At 53.1% G+C, this 17,140-nt stretch overlaps 1 protein-coding gene across 2 annotated transcripts in view; it reads right to left on the bottom strand.

Moving 5' to 3' along the window:
- KCNQ4 (potassium voltage-gated channel subfamily Q member 4) overlaps positions 1-7,140 on the bottom strand; it is a 57,009-nt gene extending 49,869 nt beyond the window's left edge. The window contains exon 1 of one of the 2 annotated variants that reach the window (XM_016140035.2): positions 6,513-7,140. In XM_016140035.2, the coding sequence (XP_015995521.2) occupies positions 6,513-6,826 (314 nt within the window). In that variant the 5' untranslated portion in view covers positions 6,827-7,140. The remainder of the gene's footprint in view (positions 1-6,512) is intronic. The other variant, XM_036232571.1, reaches the window with a different exon arrangement.
- Between the last annotated feature and the right edge of the window lie 10,000 nt (positions 7,141-17,140).

Here is a 17,140-nt window from a genome sequence, read left to right as displayed (position 1 = left end):
GAGCAACCCAGGGAGAAGGTACTGGAAGAACTCCCCACCTCTCAATCCTACAAAAGTCAAGGCTGAGACAGCATCTCTTCCCATTCACGCAGAGTCCCTCTGTGCCAGGCAGCCCTGAGTGGCCCACTTTCCTGTTTAGCCCTCACTTTCCAGAGAGGGTTAGTAAGGATGCGGATTGGATGGAGTGGGAGTGGGCACCTTTCCAGTAAGTGTTGAGACTGAGATCTCTAAATCTCCTGTGGGATTCCCTGCCCCCACTCCCCAGGACGATATGCTCAGGAGTGTGGGATCACCCTCTCCTCTCAAGGGTTCCTGGCTGTTCCCTGAGCACCGTGGTTCCATATCTATCTCCCTGGGGCTAGCCATAGTTTGACAACGAGGCCCACACCTTGGCCATACAGTAACACCCTCACATACACCCTCCTCCCTGCACACATGAAGACATGCTCACACCTACACCCAGACCTCTCTTCAAATCCCTGGGAGAGGAGGCAGGAGAGGCCAGTGGTCTGGGCAGGCAAAGCAGCCTCCTCACTGCCCTCCCACCCCTCCTGGGCAGGGTGCGGGCAGACATGGCCTACCTCCCTCTGCCTCCTCAGGCTTTGTAGAAAGCTGACACTCTTTAATTATACTTGTCACGTGAAAGAAGGAACAAATCAATGAGGCCCTAAAGACCCAAGTTGGAGTCCTGGTGCCACCATTTACTAGCTGTGTGACCTTGGGCAAGTGGGTGACAAGCCCTCACTGGCCTCACTTTCCTCAAGTGTGAAATGAGGGCAATAATTGTGCCTGCCTGATATAATTAATGGCTGTGAGGGTTAAGAGACCAAAAGTAAGAGGCTCAGCATGGATGTGGCACATCCTAGATGCTCCTCAAAAGTTCAGAAAGACACATCCCTGGGCTCCCCGACAGAAGCTCACCCCATAACACAGGCAAACACAGCTCCTGCCCCCTCTGGGCATACCCGTACCCACTCATTGTGCTGGGCCAAGGACTCTGGTCAAGCCTCTCCCCCAGGAGAATGACCATAATGACAATGATGGTAACAGTATAACAGTGGTGGTGATGATAATGATGAACATTTGTGCCCAGCACGGTGTCAGGTGCTTTAACTCATTCAGCCCTGACAATCCTAGAGGCAGCTATTATTATTCCTATTTTTCGGATGAGAAAACTGAAGCTCAGAGAGGTTAAGTAACTTGCCCAAGGACACATAAGCGGTAAGGGAAAAATCAGAAATTAACCCAAATCTGTCAGACTGGGGATCCCATTCTCTTAACCCCCTGTGGGACAGCCTCCCTCCACCCAGCCCCACAACTCCCACAGTTAACAAGGGGCTGCCCCCAGGTCAGACATGCAGAATTCCTTGCTGGGCCAAAGCCCCACATTGGTTGAGGCGAGGCAGGGGTGTGAGAAAACCTCCAGCCAGGGACATTCTCTGCAGCGCCTACATCTGAGGGCCAGGACAGGGGCAGAGGCTGGGGCTTGGGGCCCTGCAGAGCCTTCTTCTCTCCCTGCTCCCCAGGCAGTTTCAGCTTCTTAACCAGCTCAGAGAACCTTAATCACCCCCTCAAGTGCTGCCATCAGCCCAAGAATAGTCACCTCTTGAAACACTCCTGGCTCCAATATTCTGAGAATAAAGCCTTCTGCAGCAATAGGGATTGAAGTCAGACATTCATCAGGGCTTCCTTAATAGACAGACTATGGAGTCAGGGTGGGGCAATCAACTATGAGAGATCTAACCTCTCCAGTGACTCCAAAGGAAATCTCAGGAAGGAGGGCACAAAGGGGCGGGAGGGAGAGGGAGAGGGCTAGAAGGCGGGCAGAATGGTCTCTGTACTTGTTCCCTTCTTACAAAGACCAAAGACCAAACAAAAGGACAGAGTTTGGGTCACACTCCAAGACCTTCCCCATCACAAGGCCAAGTTCTTGGAGCATCGGTCTTCCCTATTGGCTAGGGTGAGGAGATATATCATCTAAATATTTAGATATGGTCTGGGAGGCAGAAGGCCTGGGTTCTTGGCACAGTTCTACCACTGACTCGCCAGGTGTGACTTTAGCCAAGTGACTGCCCCTTTCTGTGCCGTGGTGTACCTACCAGTCCACCACAGGGCTAGACAGAAAGATCTCAGGGGGCCCTATAGGAGGGGCAAAGGCCAGCGAAGTTCTAGGAGGCCAGTCACCTGGCTCCCACACAGTCTGAGGCTGCCCATCAAGGTGGATGCACAAACACACAGATCCGTAAGAACAGCCCTGCAGTGCAGACAGGTGAAGGCAAAAGGCTCAAGGAGCGGGGCCAACACCGTTCTGTCCCAGGGGTCGAGGTGGGGGCCACAGGCCCTGGCGTGTGTCTGTGAAGTCAGTGACAAGGTGGGAGCAGCTGTGCGTGAGATTTCTTTTTGTTGGGTGTGTGCTGCCTGTGCCTTTGTGACGTGTGTCCAAGTTGCAGTGAGCGTGTGCATGAGACAGACAGATGGGCATGTAGCAGGGATATGTGTATGCGCAAAGCCGTGCACAGCAGAAATGTAACTGCGTTGGGTGAGGCTGGGCAGTTTCCACTCAATGCCACAGAATCCTGCCACTGCCCACCTCCCGCTGCCTGTATGCTGCGTGCTGGGGAAAGAGCCGAATGACACAGGAGCGCTGCTTCTGTGGAGCCTGGAGATGGAGTGCTGCTGCTGACGCTGAGGAGCAGGAGTCGGACCCAGCTCTGGGCTGCAGCTCCTCCATACTCACTGAGTGGCCTCCCCAGCCTTGGTTTCCTCACCTGCAAATGAGGATAACAGCACCCGCCTCATCCACTACATGAGAGTGGTTTATAGAGAGCTTGACACAGTGCCTGGCCCAGAGCTGAACTCCAAAAGCCAACCCGAGGCCGCACGGAGCAGGGAGAGGTCCTGGACAGGGAGTCAGGCATCTTTGGTTTTGGTCCTGTATCTGCCACTGATTTATCATGTGACTTTGGTCTCTAGAGCCTCAGCGTTCTCATAAGGAAAATGGGGTTGTCAAACGTGAGGACCCACCTGGCAAGCATGCCTGAGGGCCGAGGGTACCCTTTGCTAACATTATTTCCAGCCCAAGAGACTTTCCTTCTCCAGATGGTCAGGGAGAAAATTAGGGGGGCTCCGGGGTTAGAAGTCTGAGGGCCCCAGGAGTGGCCGCCACCTCCTCTCCTCTCCATTCCCATAGCTTCTGACCCCAGGGACAAGGCTGAGGGAGGATGTTTACAGAGCGTAAACCTTCACATAGAGAAAGTCTGCTGGGTCGCTGGGGGCTGGGAGCAGCAGAGTCTCACAGGGGCTCAGGGAAGATGGGGCTTTGCTCTGTCCCAGTCCCTTCCAGCCCTCTGACTTCCACAGAGAGGCTGGGGTGGCCTTTAACAGGGTGCAGCAAGGTGAGCATTCCTCCGCTGGCTCAAAAAGCATGATGGGCAGTGACGTGCTGTTTCTCAAACTTCAGAGAGCAGAGCCTGAGAAGAGTTGAGGGCTTAAATTAGGGACCAGGGTGAAGGGAGGGGGTTGGGGTTTGGTGACAGGACCAAGGGCCTAAAGAGAGGAGGGAGAGCTCAGAGAGGGGCCAGCAATCCCTCATTCTAGATTTCAATAAGGAGAAGACAGGAGTCAGTGGTTCCCACCGCCCAGAGGCTGCAGCTTCTGGCAGGAGAGGTGGAACTGGGGTTTGTCCTCCAGGCAATCTCCCACACCTTGGTGCCAGAAAAGGGGCAGGTTCTGTGCGGGGCCCAGCGAAACCTGGCTGGCAGGTATGAGAGAGGTGTCCCCTGGGGTGAATGGACCCATCTCACCCCAAGTCCCTCCTTCCTAAGCCCTTCCTAAGCTCTTTGCTTATAGGCTTTTATGCCGAAGCCCGTCCTACCAGGGCCTGAGGCTCTGGGAAAGGGGTTAGCTAACTATGCACACTGGACTCCCCTCACTAAGGCTGCCTCTGAGGTCACTGGGGAAGGGGAAAGGATTTGACCAAAAATGCCACAGTGGGGCTAGACGTCCAAAAGCCCGAAGCACTTCCTGGCTCACCCAAGACCCTGTCGTGAGTGACTGAGAAATCCCACATCTGGAGTTCTTTAAGAACAGGAAAGGCCTCCCGTGTGGCCCCCTCCCCCAGCCCCAATAATAACATACATCCCTCACACTCCGACAGGCCCTTGCAGCTCATCAAACTCTTTCCCACCCGTTACCTCATCTAAGAGGAAGGCCACGAGGTTAGGGTTTCTACCAGCGTTGATGGCCTAGAGATCTAAAGTTAGAGAGGCCCAGTAATCAACCCAAGAACACACAGCATGCAAAAGGTAGGGCTCCTGACCCCTCTGCTTCCTTTGATCTGTAAGGTGGATGACCAGTCCTCTGAGATCACAGCACATTTCCTCCCCGGAACTCCTGAGAGATGCCCCAACTCTGGGCTCCTGGGGACAAGTGGTCAGAGCAAGCATGCCCCTGGCCAGGGCATTCCTGGCATCCAGAAAGGCAGGATGTGGGGCAAAGGTACCAGCGGATTTAGCTCCTACAGAGGAAGGAGAGGCCCTTCCAGAGAAGGTGAAGACAGCGGCTGGCCAGGGGACACAGGAAAGCTCCTTCACCTTCTGTGACCCTCATAAGGGTTGAGTGGCCAAGCCTGGGGACCAAGGACCCCCATCGCAGAGTCCTGTTGGCTTCCCTAGGCCCAGCCATGGCTTGGAAAAGTCATCTCCCAAGGGGAGCCCAGGCAGGGCACAGCTGCTCCCGGAGGAGTGTTTCACCCTCCTTGGACAAGGGCACCACAATGCAGCCACTCTTATCAGTCCTCTGCCCCTCACCCTCAACTCCACCATCCCTTGTACCCCTTGCACAAAACCTCCATCACTCCATCAGCTCTCTCTGCAGCAAAAAATAATCATCCCAGTCCTCCCAATGGGCACTGGGTGTCAGGCCACTCCTAACCACTGACTCTGACCCTACTAAGTCTGACCTCATGTCCTCAGGAATCTTAACTCTCTGCCCCAGGCTTAGCCTAGCTGGGGTCTCTGCACAAAGTCAAGGCTGCCACCCCAGGAGCTTCCTGAGAAAGTGTAAGTTTCCTCCACCCTCCCTGCAGCCAGGGGGCTCCTTTACCAGCGTTTTTTTCCCCTTCACCTTTAAATTTCTGTGATCCCAGTTAGGATAGGGCAGAGGCAGGCAAGCAGAGACTAGCGGGACAGGCAGGAAGACAGACCAAAAGACAATGGAGACAGACAGGTAGAAGAATAAGACAGTCAGGCAGACAGGCGGATAGACAGATGAACAGACAGGCACACAGATAACTGGACAGGACAACAGAGGAATGGAAATAGGCAAGCAGGACTGATTGTTCGACAGTTAGGTGGAGAGATGAATGGACCGGCCAACTCACGCACAGGTAGAAACTCGGTCTGGCAGAGGGACAGCCACACAGGCCGAAGGACTGTCAGACAGTCAGATGGACAGGCCAGAGGGCCATTCAGGAAACCCTAAAACCAAGGGGTCTTCTCTGGAGGCAGCAAGAAGGGATTAACAGCGGCACATTTTCCAGGAACCGGAGGTCTTTCTCTCTCAGGCACCACTGAGCGACTGAGAGCCAGGCCTGGCCCTTCAACTGATATCTGCGGGGCCTCTCATGTTCCAGGCTGGGCCAGGCCGTCCCCTAAGGCCGAGCTCTGAGCTGCCAAAATTCACTCTTTACATCCAAGAGGGGTCAGTGTTTTTGAAAGTTCTAAGAGCTTGCGGGGGAGGGGGAAGGGGAGCGGACCACAGAGCCAGTGTTTGCAAAGCTACCCCTCTCCTCTTTCTTTTTCCCCTGGGGTGTTGAGAGCCAGGCCTGGTGCAGCAGCCAGCGAGCTGGGCAGGCAGGACAGGCAGGGCTGCCTGCTGCTGCTGCCGGGAAGTTGAAGGTGGAAGGGAGACTGAGTGAAGACTCAGATAAGTCAGACAGCACACATAGCTTCAGGGCTTGGGTCGCTCACCGGGACCCACTCACACCTACAATCGGAGGCCTTCCCTGGGCTGGAGTGGAGACTGTCCTTGAAGAGGGGCGTCTCCAAAGGAAGCCCAGCCGCGAGCCGACTATAGTGACATAATGGGGGAGACGGCGACAGAAAACTTGGGAGGCAAAGGGCCCCCTTTGTGTATGAGACACAAGAGACAGAGGCGAGGAAGACGAAAAGGGAGCCCCACTGTAATGTCTCCAGATTGCAGAGAGGATGGGGGACAAGAAGCTGGATTTGGGGAGTACCTGGGACAGAGGAGCAGGGGTTGGAAGTCAAGATGGAAATAAGGAGTTGAGGTTGGAGAGGTCAGGGGTCAAGAGTTGGAGATTAAGGATTAGGGTCAGGCTAGGGAGAATCAAGTCACCGGTCTCAAGCCAGGGGGGATTGAGATGAGGGTCGGCCAAGGGGATGGGGGGCAGGAGGCGGAGCCAGGGCGGGACGGCCAACCCCGTGGAGCTCCCGCGCCGCACAGGGCGGGAGTGCGGGGGCACCGCCAGGGGCGCGGGGTCGCGAACTCACATGAAGACGTGGTAGACGAAGGCCCAGCCGCGAGGTCGTTCCAGCACGTTGTAGACCCAGTTCTGCAGGCGGCGGTAGCGCTTGTGCGCAGCCGAGGAGCGCTGGCCGCAGGCGGAGCCCGAGCCTGAGCCCGGCCCCGGGAGGGGCGCGCCCGGCGGCAGGGGGCTGCCCAGGAGGCCGAGGCGGCGCGGGGAGCCGCCCCCGCCCGCCTCGCCCTGCTCGCTCTGCACAGCCGTGAGCGCCACCAGCTCAGCGCGGGGGGCGTCCCCGGGCGGGGGGGCCAGGCCGAGGCGGCGCGGGGGGGCCTCGGCCATGGGCGGCGCCGGGCGGGGGGCCGGGGCCCGGGGACGGTCCGTGGCGGGGGCGCGCGCGGGGCGCTCAGTGGTGCATGGCTCGGACCCGGAGTCGGCGGGGCGGCCCGGGGTGGGCGCGGGCGGCGGGGGCTAGGGGCCGGACTGGGGCCGCGCCGGGGTCGGAGGCGGGCGCTCGGAGCCTGGGGGCCGCCGGAGCCCGCACTGACCGCCCGCTTCCCCGGCGACTGGGGCGGCTCTTTCCGACTCCAACTCTCTTATTACGCGCTCCATGCCGCTCGCCTTTCCACCTGCGGCGGACGCGCCGCTCACATGTCACCCTCCCCGCTCCGCCCCTCCTCCGCCCGCCCCCGCCCGCCCCACGGCCGCCTTCCCAAATCGGGAGGGAGCGAGCGAGCCAGCGAGCGAGCGAGCGGGGCGGAGGGAGGGGACGCGCCGCGAAGGCGGCGGGCCAGGGCGCACCAGCCGTCCGGTCGGTGCCCGGGCCTGACCACGTGGCGGCGGGCTCTGGGGCAGCGCGCGGGGCTGGGAAGCTGGCGGTGGGCAAGGGGCGTGCTCCGCTGCAAAGGACCGTGCGGATCCGAATGCCGGGCTGGGACTGGGACGCCTCTTGTGTGGTGCTGGAAAGTGAGGCGTGAAGTGTGGAGTTGTAGCCGCGGTCGCGGTCGGGACACGCGTGCTGTGGAGTTCGGTGTGAGTGCATGCAGAGTTGCATGCTGTGTGTGCAGAGTGAATCTATGGGTCTGCTAGGTGGTGGGGCTGAGCCAGTGGAGATGTGGGTCCTGGGTCCGGTGTGGATGGGTATGAAGATGAGTATGCAGAGTCTGGCCCGCTGGCTATTGTCAATGTAAGCAGTGAGGTGTGCCCTGTCGGGTCGTGCCCTTTGCGCGGTGTGCGCGGGTGTGGAAAGTGCGCCCGTGCAGCTCGTGGCTGGATGAGCAGCCCTACCTGCAAAGCCTGGTGCCCAAGCACTGCCAAGTTGTGTCAGAGTGTGTGTAGCACAGTGGGCCTCTGGTGTACCTGTTTTTCCTTCCACGCACCCCCACCTCAGAGCTTCCCTTCTTCATGATGGGGGAAGAGCTCCCAGGTAGGCCCCAAAGAAGAGTCTCCTCTGATCAAGGTTCAGTCTAAAATGCTCCCTTGCCTTAACCCCAGGTCAGGGAACTAAGTGCCGGGCACGTAGGTGCTGGGAGGTGAGCTCCGACCAGCATGCGGGCTGGACAGACTCCCCCCGCCCCAGAGACCCACAGAATCCCACCTAGAAAGAAGGAAACCCCCGCCCCTCACCTCACTTCGTCTTTAGCTGGAAAGTTCTTGGTGCCTGGCCTACTCTCTCTAGCTGTAAGAGGCAGCCCTTCTATATCCCTTTAGCCCTCTAGGCTCTCCACAGAGCCATAATTTGGGTTTCCCCATCCTTCTTCCCTCTTCCCCGGCAGAAAGCTTGGGCCGCTCCCTGCTCCCTCCACAGGCCCTGCCCCAGGGTGAACAGCTTCCGCAGCAAACTCTTCCCGTTCCTCCCGGAGGATCTCGGGGGACAGGAGCGGAGCGGAGCGGGAGGGGTGGTGGAGGGGGCGGGAAGGCGAACTCGATTCTCAGCTGTCAGCAAAGGCAGCATTGATCTGCTGAGAGCCAGTGGGGGAGGGAGGCAGGCTAAGCTGCCGGAGGGCAGGGAGGGGCTGCAGGGACTTGGGGGGTCCCCAAGCTGGGCTTAGCAGCCAGCACACGTCCCTACCCCTCAGTGACCCTTTTCCCTCTGCATAGCAAGGGGTGCCTTCTCGGTCTGACCTGAATCTCTCCAGCTGCTCCAGGCTCCAGGTGTACCCAGGGCCAGAGCCTGGAGCCCCTGGGCAGGTTATGCCCCATCCTCACTGGTAACGGAAGGGCTTCTGGACTCCAGGTGCCAACTATGGATGCGGTGCCTGGACTAGATTAACCCATCCCCTCCCTATGAGCTGAATATGTGGCATTGCCCTCCCAGACTCTATGGTACTGTTTCTCTGAGCCTTGTCAATCAGGTGTCCCGGGGATGGGACTAAGGTCTGGGGATCTGAAGGGTGGAAGGAAAGCAGTTGCAAGGGGTCTAGGGATGTTTCTTGAGGTCCTTTTGAGGCTCTTCTTCTATGACAGAAAGGACACTTGAACCCAGGTTGCCCTTGTTGTCAACACCCAGAATATCTGAAATTGGGCCTATTCTGGGAAATCTCATCCTCCAACTCAGCATCACCTCTGGACCTCCATTCCTCCCTTCCCATTTGGGGGACTGAAAAAGTTGCTCTTTCTCCTGGTGAGAAGTCCTTGGGGAGAGGGTCTCTCATTATCTTTCCCACATCCAGCTCCAGGTTACCCCCTCGCAGGCAGCAGGAAGTAGAAGGAGCTAGATCCAGCTAGAGGGATGGATGTTAGATCTCAGGAAGGACTTTCATAGGGCACAGAGGCCTGTTTCTCCTGCAGGTATATGTGTAATGGAGGGTCAGGCCCACTGCTTTTTAAAGTGAGGAGACACAGAACTCTTCCTAAGGGGAGAGGGGGAAATGGTTCTAGGAGGACATAAGCAAAGTTTAGTTGGTGTGTGTGTGTGTGTGTGTGAGAGAGAGAGAGAGAGAGAGAGAGAGAGAGAGAGAGAGACAGAGACAGAGACAGAGACAGAGAGAGACAGAGAGAGGGGGGGGAGGAGGAGCAAAGGAGAACGTCTGGTTCAGAGAGGACAGGTGGCCACTCTGAGGGTCACCCGGCTGCCTTCCTGTCCCCATCCGGATTCCCAGGACATGACTTGGGAGGATGGACTTTCTCCACCACAGTCTTTAGTGACTAAGACACTTTTCTGAGCAAACAGCTGTCTCAGGATCTCTCAAGTAGGCCACTCTGCTGGAGGGCGTGGGATGCTGTGGTTTCCCACCCTCCTCCCTCCCTCTCTCCCACCTGTTCCCTTCACCCCACCCTCAGCAGCTTCCTTCCCTCTTCCAGCCTCACTTCACCCCGTGGTAACAGTGTCAGAACATCCCTGCCCTGCCCAGAATCACTGTTCCACCAGGGCAAGTCCTTTCCCAGCTCTGGACTTCAGTTTCCCCATCTGTACCATGAGAAGGGGTGGGACTCTAGGATCTCCTGTAATTCATCACTGTCACCATTATCCATCAATGGAGCAAGTATTGATTGAGAAGTGTGGGGGGGCGGCGAAGAGCTCCCATTTGTGGAGCACCAACTGTGCACCAGGCCCTGCCCCTTCTGAGACCAAGAGCAGCCCTTTGCACGCAAGAAAGCTGAGGTTGAGAGGTACAGGAACTCACCTAAGGATACACAACCAACAGGTGACTCTAGAACTGTCTACAACCTGTCCTCCCCTGGCTGGCACCTACCTATCTACTATACATGGGGTCTGCGGATCAGTGCTGTGGGCTGAGGGGGATCCATAGATAGCGTGATCCTTGTTCTCTAGGATTCACTCCTGCTAGGGGCTGACTCCCAGGTCTGAGAGGGTTGAGCTCTGCAAGTGGCTGGGACCAGGGGCCAGGTTTAAGCTTCTCATTGACTCCCAGTATGACTTCAGGTCAACCAAGGGCTCAGATTGCTTTCTTGGAATGGGAAAGGGGTGGTTTAAGTCAATGTTTTTCAAACTTTATTAACAAAAAATCCTTCTTACCAAGGTGTAAAGTAGTACCCCAGTATGTCAAAAGCATTCAGAGGTGCTCTAGTTGACTTGGGATGAGTGGGTCAGGGTTCTACCCACCAGACCTCCTCCTTCTCTTTCTCCACACTCCAGAAACTCCCTGGGTTTTCTTACAGCTCTTAGGGTTGCCAGTGGTCAGATGAGGGAGACATCACAGGCAATGGCAGAGGGAGCCTTCCTGGGGACAGAGAGAGGGTGGGCTTGGCGAGGTACAGAGAAGTACAACCAATATTGCCTGCAGCTACCATTAATGAGGCCCGTGCTAAGCCCATACATTGTCTATTTCAGCATCCCAACAACCTTGTGAGCCAATATTGTTCACATCCCCATTTTATAGACAAGTAGACTGAGGCTCATTGAGGAGACTTATCTAGTACAGCTCTTTACCCCTGTGCCGTAGCGTGTGTATATGAGTGGCAGGTAGGGTGTGGAGATGGAGAGAATGTTACAGAGTACGGGGAAGGAAGAGCAAGCCTGGCAAGGGGGACACAGGGTGCTTTGCATGTTAAGCTGAAGGGTCCAATTTGGCCTGAGAGGAACCAGGCAGCTCAAGAGGGCCTGAGTCCAGGCAGGCACCAGAGGCTGGGGCTCTATAGGAGAGAGCTCAGCAGGGTGGAATGGGAAGCATCAGCCTCCAGGGAGGTTGGCAGTGCCAGGAGCAGAAGGAACACTGAAATACAAGTCATGGCTGGGCTAACTGGTGACCTTGGGCAAGTCACTCCACCTCTGCCCCACCTTCCCCGGTTGCCAGGAGGGCCGAATGCAATGATGCATGAAAAAGTTATAATCGTGCAAGGAGCTGTACAAATGTGAACCATTGATCTTACTGGTCTTCAGGTGTTCAGGTGGTGAAGGGAGATGCTGTGAGAATTCTCTAGTTCTCCAGCTCTTCTCATTCTGGGAAGGCTTCCTAGGAAGGGGGGAGTAGAGCAGAGGGTATTCAGGGAGTGACAGAGTGGAGTGATGGCGTTACATACATTATTCACCTCTAAGGATCCAACTCCACTGACAGCAGGAGGAGGAAGTATGAGAGAAAGTACAGGCCTGCTTCCTTTTCCCAGTGAGGCCAGAGGACAAGAGAATTAGGCCACCCAGGAGGTGAGAGATATACTGTAGGGGGACCTGGGGAATTTCTTTCCTCCTAGATCTGGACATGCCACTGAGATCTCCCCAGTCCAGACCATGCAGGCCTGCTGGGCCAGTCAGCTCTGAGCCATGGGGAAATGGGGGAGGGAGCGGTGTCGCTGAGCTCAGTGAAAGTGAACCCCCATTGATCCTCAGGGCTGGAGGGGGGCCCACCAGGAAGAGGCACTGAGAGAGAAGGGGGTATGGAAATGAAGATCAAAGCCACCCCTTCTTGTGCTGCTCCTCCTCCATCTTCAGGATTCTTCTTTGAATCCAAGTCCTAGAAGATCATGCGGAAGACAACACTACTGCAAATTTGCTAGTAGGCTCCATTTTCTCAGTGAAAGGTGCTGGGACAGTGGAGCTGGTTGGAAAATGAGGAGGAAGGACTTTTCTGAGTTGCTGAGAGTGCAATGGAAAAAAGCTTTCCTGCTCCCCACTCTCCTAGTGGGAGAAACTTGGATAAGGGCTTAGGGAAGGAGATGATGTGAGGAGGAAGGGTGCCAGGAAAAGAGGTTCGGGAAAGGGGTGAGACTTGGCAAAATAAAAGATTGGATTCAGGGAGGAGAATTGGGGCTCAGAAGGGAGGCTGGGGGCTCAGTGACAGGGCCAAGAGGTCCAGAGAGTGGGACTTCCAGGCCAAATTTGATCAAACTCTATTGAAGTCCCTCCTCCTTAAAACAGTAGGTATACAAGGTAAATGCTGGATAATTAAACAGCAACAACAACATATCCAAGCTCAAACACAAGAATGAAAAATCTCTGAGGACGAAAACTGAGAGGGAATTCCAGTGGTGAGCAGGAGTTGAAGCTGAACCTCTGGGAAGGGGTTCAACAGTCCAGCAGGATGGCAAGTTTATTTACAGACCCCACTGGTGGCAGGAGCTATAGTAGGCTCCCTGTTTAGAGCCACTGGGTCTGGGAAAGTGCCGTCTTCCATAAACAAGACTAAAATATCTCTGCCTGCTAGCTACCTGGCCTTGGCTTTGGGTAGAAAGAGTACCCATATGAATATGATACCTCAAGCCTGTCTACATGGAATGTGGGCTAAGGACTTGCTATTCATGACATGTAAAAATCCCAAGCCAAGACGGTAATATAAGCGTGAGTTTGGGGTTAGTGCACTTGGGCAAATACAACTAAGAAATCACCCCTTAGGGCAGCCACCATATCCCAGGCACTGTCAGAAAAATGTGCTGAAAATAACTATCTCAAGAATAAACTTCACAACATATAAGAAGAAAATATCTTTAGAGATATCTCTCATGGGAGAATCCATACGTGAAGACCTAGAGATAATAGAGCAACCTGAGAGGAAGTTTAATATAGTTAAATTCTTCAAGAAGATAAAAGAAGGAATAGCATCTATAAAACCAGAGCAGGAAGATATCAAATAGGAACATGTAGCAGACATGACAAGAATTATCTAGAAATTTTAGAAATAAAAACGAAAGTCGCTGACATTTAAAAAAAAAATTCAGGTGGGTTTATAGAGTAAATACAGCTGGAGAGAGAATTGGTGGATTAAAAGCTAAACCTGAAGAAATCCTCCGGAGTGAAGCACAGAACAATAAAGAGATTAAACATATGAAAGAAAAGAGACATAAAAGATTTAATGAGAAATTCCAGCATGTATATTATTAGTTCTAAGAAAAGATACTGGAAAGGGTAACTAAGCTCTTTCAAGAAATAAGACATGAATTTCTAGGTTTGAATGGCCCGTAGACTGCCTAGTAAGATATCTTTAAAAACAAAACAAAAATATATCTAGACACCTTGTAGCCAAAGTGTAGAATATCAAGGATAAAAGGAAATTCTAAGAGCTATCAGAGAGAAAAGATAGCTTATCTACAAAGGTCCAATAATTGAACTGACAGTAAGCTTCTCATCAGCAACAACAGATGCCAAAAGGCAATGGAATAGTATCTTTGGAATGCTCAGGGCAAATAAATGTGAACATAGAATTCCATACATTGCTAAACCATTTAAATAAAAGGCAAAATAAAGACATTTTAACACATGCAAGATCTTAACTTCTGTCTCACAGACCTTCACTGAACGAGAAAGGCACAGGGGCTTGGGGAGAGACTGGGAGCTGGAGAAGTGATGGGGCTAAGTGGAGGGCCAGGGCTGTGGGGGGTGGGGGTGGGGACTGGATTGTTTCAGATCTCTCCTCAGCACCAGCCAGCCAGAGGAGCCCGGCCCAGCTGGGGCCCAGCTCAAGTTCTCCCCTCCTGAGTGCCAGCCATGCTGTCTTATCCGCTCTCCCTGGGCTGTGGTAGTAGCCCAGTATATAAGCTAGAGGGTAATGCTGCCAGCCCAGCTCACAGGACCTTGAGGAAGCCACACCCAAGTTGCTCATGTAACCAGGGACTTGACCTTCACCCTAGAGTCCTCTCCTCCTGTGAGGTCAGATGCTTACAGTTGCCTTACAGTTGCCTATGGATGGCTGGAGAAATGAGACAAAGTCTAGATCCCTACCTAGAAGTAGGGGGTTGAGAGTTTTCATTTCATTCTGTAGAAAAAAGAATCACGACCAGAGGGGATGAGACTAATCTCAGCCAGTGGGGACAGAAGGCTTCTTGGAGCATTGTCTCTACTCAATGAGCTGGTGCCCTTGGGTAATTTCTTAACCTCTTCGAGCCTCAGTTTCTCACTTATAAAATGGGGAGAATACCTACCTAAATGAGGATGTGAAGATGAAATGAGAAAATCCATTTAGGTACCAAGTTTTAGATAACATTTTCCTACAACAAAATTTCTTAAAAGAATAATCTCCATCTACTACCCCTCTCCAGCTTATTATCAGTGTTCAATAAAAAGTCGTTAAGAAAAAAGCAACAGTAAAAAGCAGAGGTGGAAATGTGCGCAGTGCTGGAGGCCCTATCCGTGGGGGACGGGTTCATGTTCATTCACTTACTCATCAGTTACTGTTATTCTCTTGGTGTCAGGCCCTGTGCTGCACTCATGAGGCACAGAGATGACCCTGAACTGGAGCAGAACCATCTGTAAAGAAGACAGCCAACTAGAAAATTTAAGAGTGACAGGGGTCTCTTCAGGGCCTAACTCGTCTTGTGTTGTCTTCTCTTTCCCATTCCCTCTCCCCTTCTTCCCCCAACCCAATATAAGTTTCATGATAACACAAGCTTCGCCTGACTTGTTTTCAACTGTCTTCACAATGTCCAAAACAATGTCTGACACACGAAAAATGCCAAAGACATATTTGCTGAATGACTGTGTATTTGAGTACTAATAATAGAGGCTGTAGAAGTTGCTATGGAAGTATCAAAGTGATCTTCACTAACTGCTCCTAGAATTAGAGATTTCTCAGCAAGGGCCATTAAACTGGGTCTTGATGGATGTATAGGAGATCATAAAGTGGAAAACAAAGTTAAAGGACATTCTAGGCATCAGGGCCAGTACATTCTGAAAACATGGGAGTTCAGGGACTAATGAGTAATTGAATATGGCAGGATCACAGAATGCAGGAGAGGAGAGTGGAAAGACACAAAGCTGAGAAGATAGGGTCTTAAATGAACTTGTCAGAAAGTCCTTATTAAAATCTAACCACCTACCCTGATCTAATACTCTGGAGAGGGTAGTGTTTCCAGCCTTTGCTGTTGCTCTAGGGAAGCCCCTCCCTTCAAAAATTAAGGATCTTAATAGGAAGGGTCCATGAATCTAGTACCCACCAAGAAAGGGGACAGTCATAACCCCACAGTTCCTTGAATTGTCTCAGGTTGGATGAGGGTGGGACAGAGACTTGGTGGAGTGCTACATGCTGCCCCCTTGTGGCCTCATCAGAATTGAGCAGCGAACAGGCCAGGCAGGTGGTCTGTTGGTAATCCCAGGGGCTTCCAGTTTCCTGCAGTAGCCTCCAGGAAATTACCCCAACTACCAGCTGTTCACAGACAAGATCCAATTGCTTTATTTATTCCACATATATTCAAGGCTGGGCCAAAGAGTTTGGGGAGGAAAAGCAAAAGGAGTTAATTTGCATTTAGTAAAGGCTTATTCTTACACACTTACACACACACGCACACCCCCTATGCGAAGGAAGTCAGAAGACCAATATTTGGGTTTCAGCTCCACCCCTATTCATAGAGTGACCTTGGGAAAGTCACTGCACTTCGCTGGGCCTCCCATGTCTCCTTCTGCAACACAGGGATCACGATCCCTCTTCCTGTCTCCCCTGCAGGGTCACTGTAAAGATCATTAAGAGGTCGAATGCTGCAAGTACTAGGAAAAATGTTTAGAGTGCTCCGGATGTAAGGGGATCGTGCTGGGTATTAGCTGGGGCTCTCTTGAGCTGCACCGAAGTGTTTGTTTACACCCGGATGGGACCTGCTGGCCGGGAAATTTAAAGGGAACGTGCTCAGCAAGGAAGCTACTTGCCAATAAGAATGGAAGTCTATGGGGAAATGGGGACCCATTGACTGGCCTGCATTTCCAATTACACTTAAGTTTTCAGGAATGAGTCAGAGCAACAAGGTGGGAAAGTACAGTGGCCTCGACATGGGTTAGCCAAGAAATGAAATAGCTGAGCTTCTGCTGTTTCCCTGAGGCCAGTGCTCCTTCTGTGAACTGGAGTTTACGCTCCCTCTTGCAGTCTCTTCACAAAGCTATCAGGGAATGCTTGCATGTCTGAGACGTTTGGGTACAGGACAGTGGGTAAAGCCAGATACCCCCCTTCTAAGTCCAGAGCTAGAATGAATACAGGAGGAAGGGTGCTGAACTTGGGAGTCAGATACCTGTGGTGCTGCACCAGACTCACTATGGGGACGGACCTACTGACTTCTCACAGTGATAGTGTCTGCTCCACCTAGCCTGATGACATTGGAGGAGTACCATGTATCCCAAACCTTAAAACTAGTAAATCTCTTAACTGGCCCCAGCTCTTTTTGTTTGGTGGCTAAGAAGCTAAAGATGAAATATGAAACCTAATTCTAACAACTAGGTAGATCTTTACAGCCCAAATACTACTTTTTTATGACCAATGAAAAAGGAGAATGCTCTATTCTTCCTGCTTCAATCAATACAACACAGGACCTGGCTGTAGACCCCTTCTAATCCACTGGTTGACAAGGGACTTGGGCTGCCCTCCATGGCAGATGTCACTGGACATGGCCATAGCCGTCAACTCCAAGTATCAGCCTGCATGTGCCTAGGCAGAAGTGGAGGGATTTACCTGGGCCCTTATTTGAAAGGTAAGGACAGCTTTCTCTATGACAGATGCTCTCTTGACCCTTAACCCAAGAGGATACAACTGAATCTGGCCCATGTGTGGTTGTCCATGAAGTAAGGCAGGCAGGCATCTCTGAGCAGCAAATAGATTCTGATGAAGTTCATTTTTAAAATCAGCTGAAGACCTCAGTTTGAATCACATATGTAGCATAAGTTCCCTTAGCTTTTGTTCACAAGGATCCCCCTCCTTCAAGACACCCAACCTGAAGGCAAATCTTTCCAAACTCTTCCCAAGCAAAGTGGCCCATGAATGCCACAGACACAGACGCTCAGACTCTATA

Source organism: Rousettus aegyptiacus, unplaced genomic scaffold (genome assembly GCF_014176215.1).
Source record: "Rousettus aegyptiacus isolate mRouAeg1 unplaced genomic scaffold, mRouAeg1.p scaffold_m13_p_1, whole genome shotgun sequence".
NCBI lineage: Eukaryota > Metazoa > Chordata > Mammalia > Chiroptera > Pteropodidae > Rousettus > Rousettus aegyptiacus.
The sequence above is the reverse complement of the archived record's forward strand: the minus strand, read 5'-3'. Positions and strand labels throughout refer to the sequence as shown.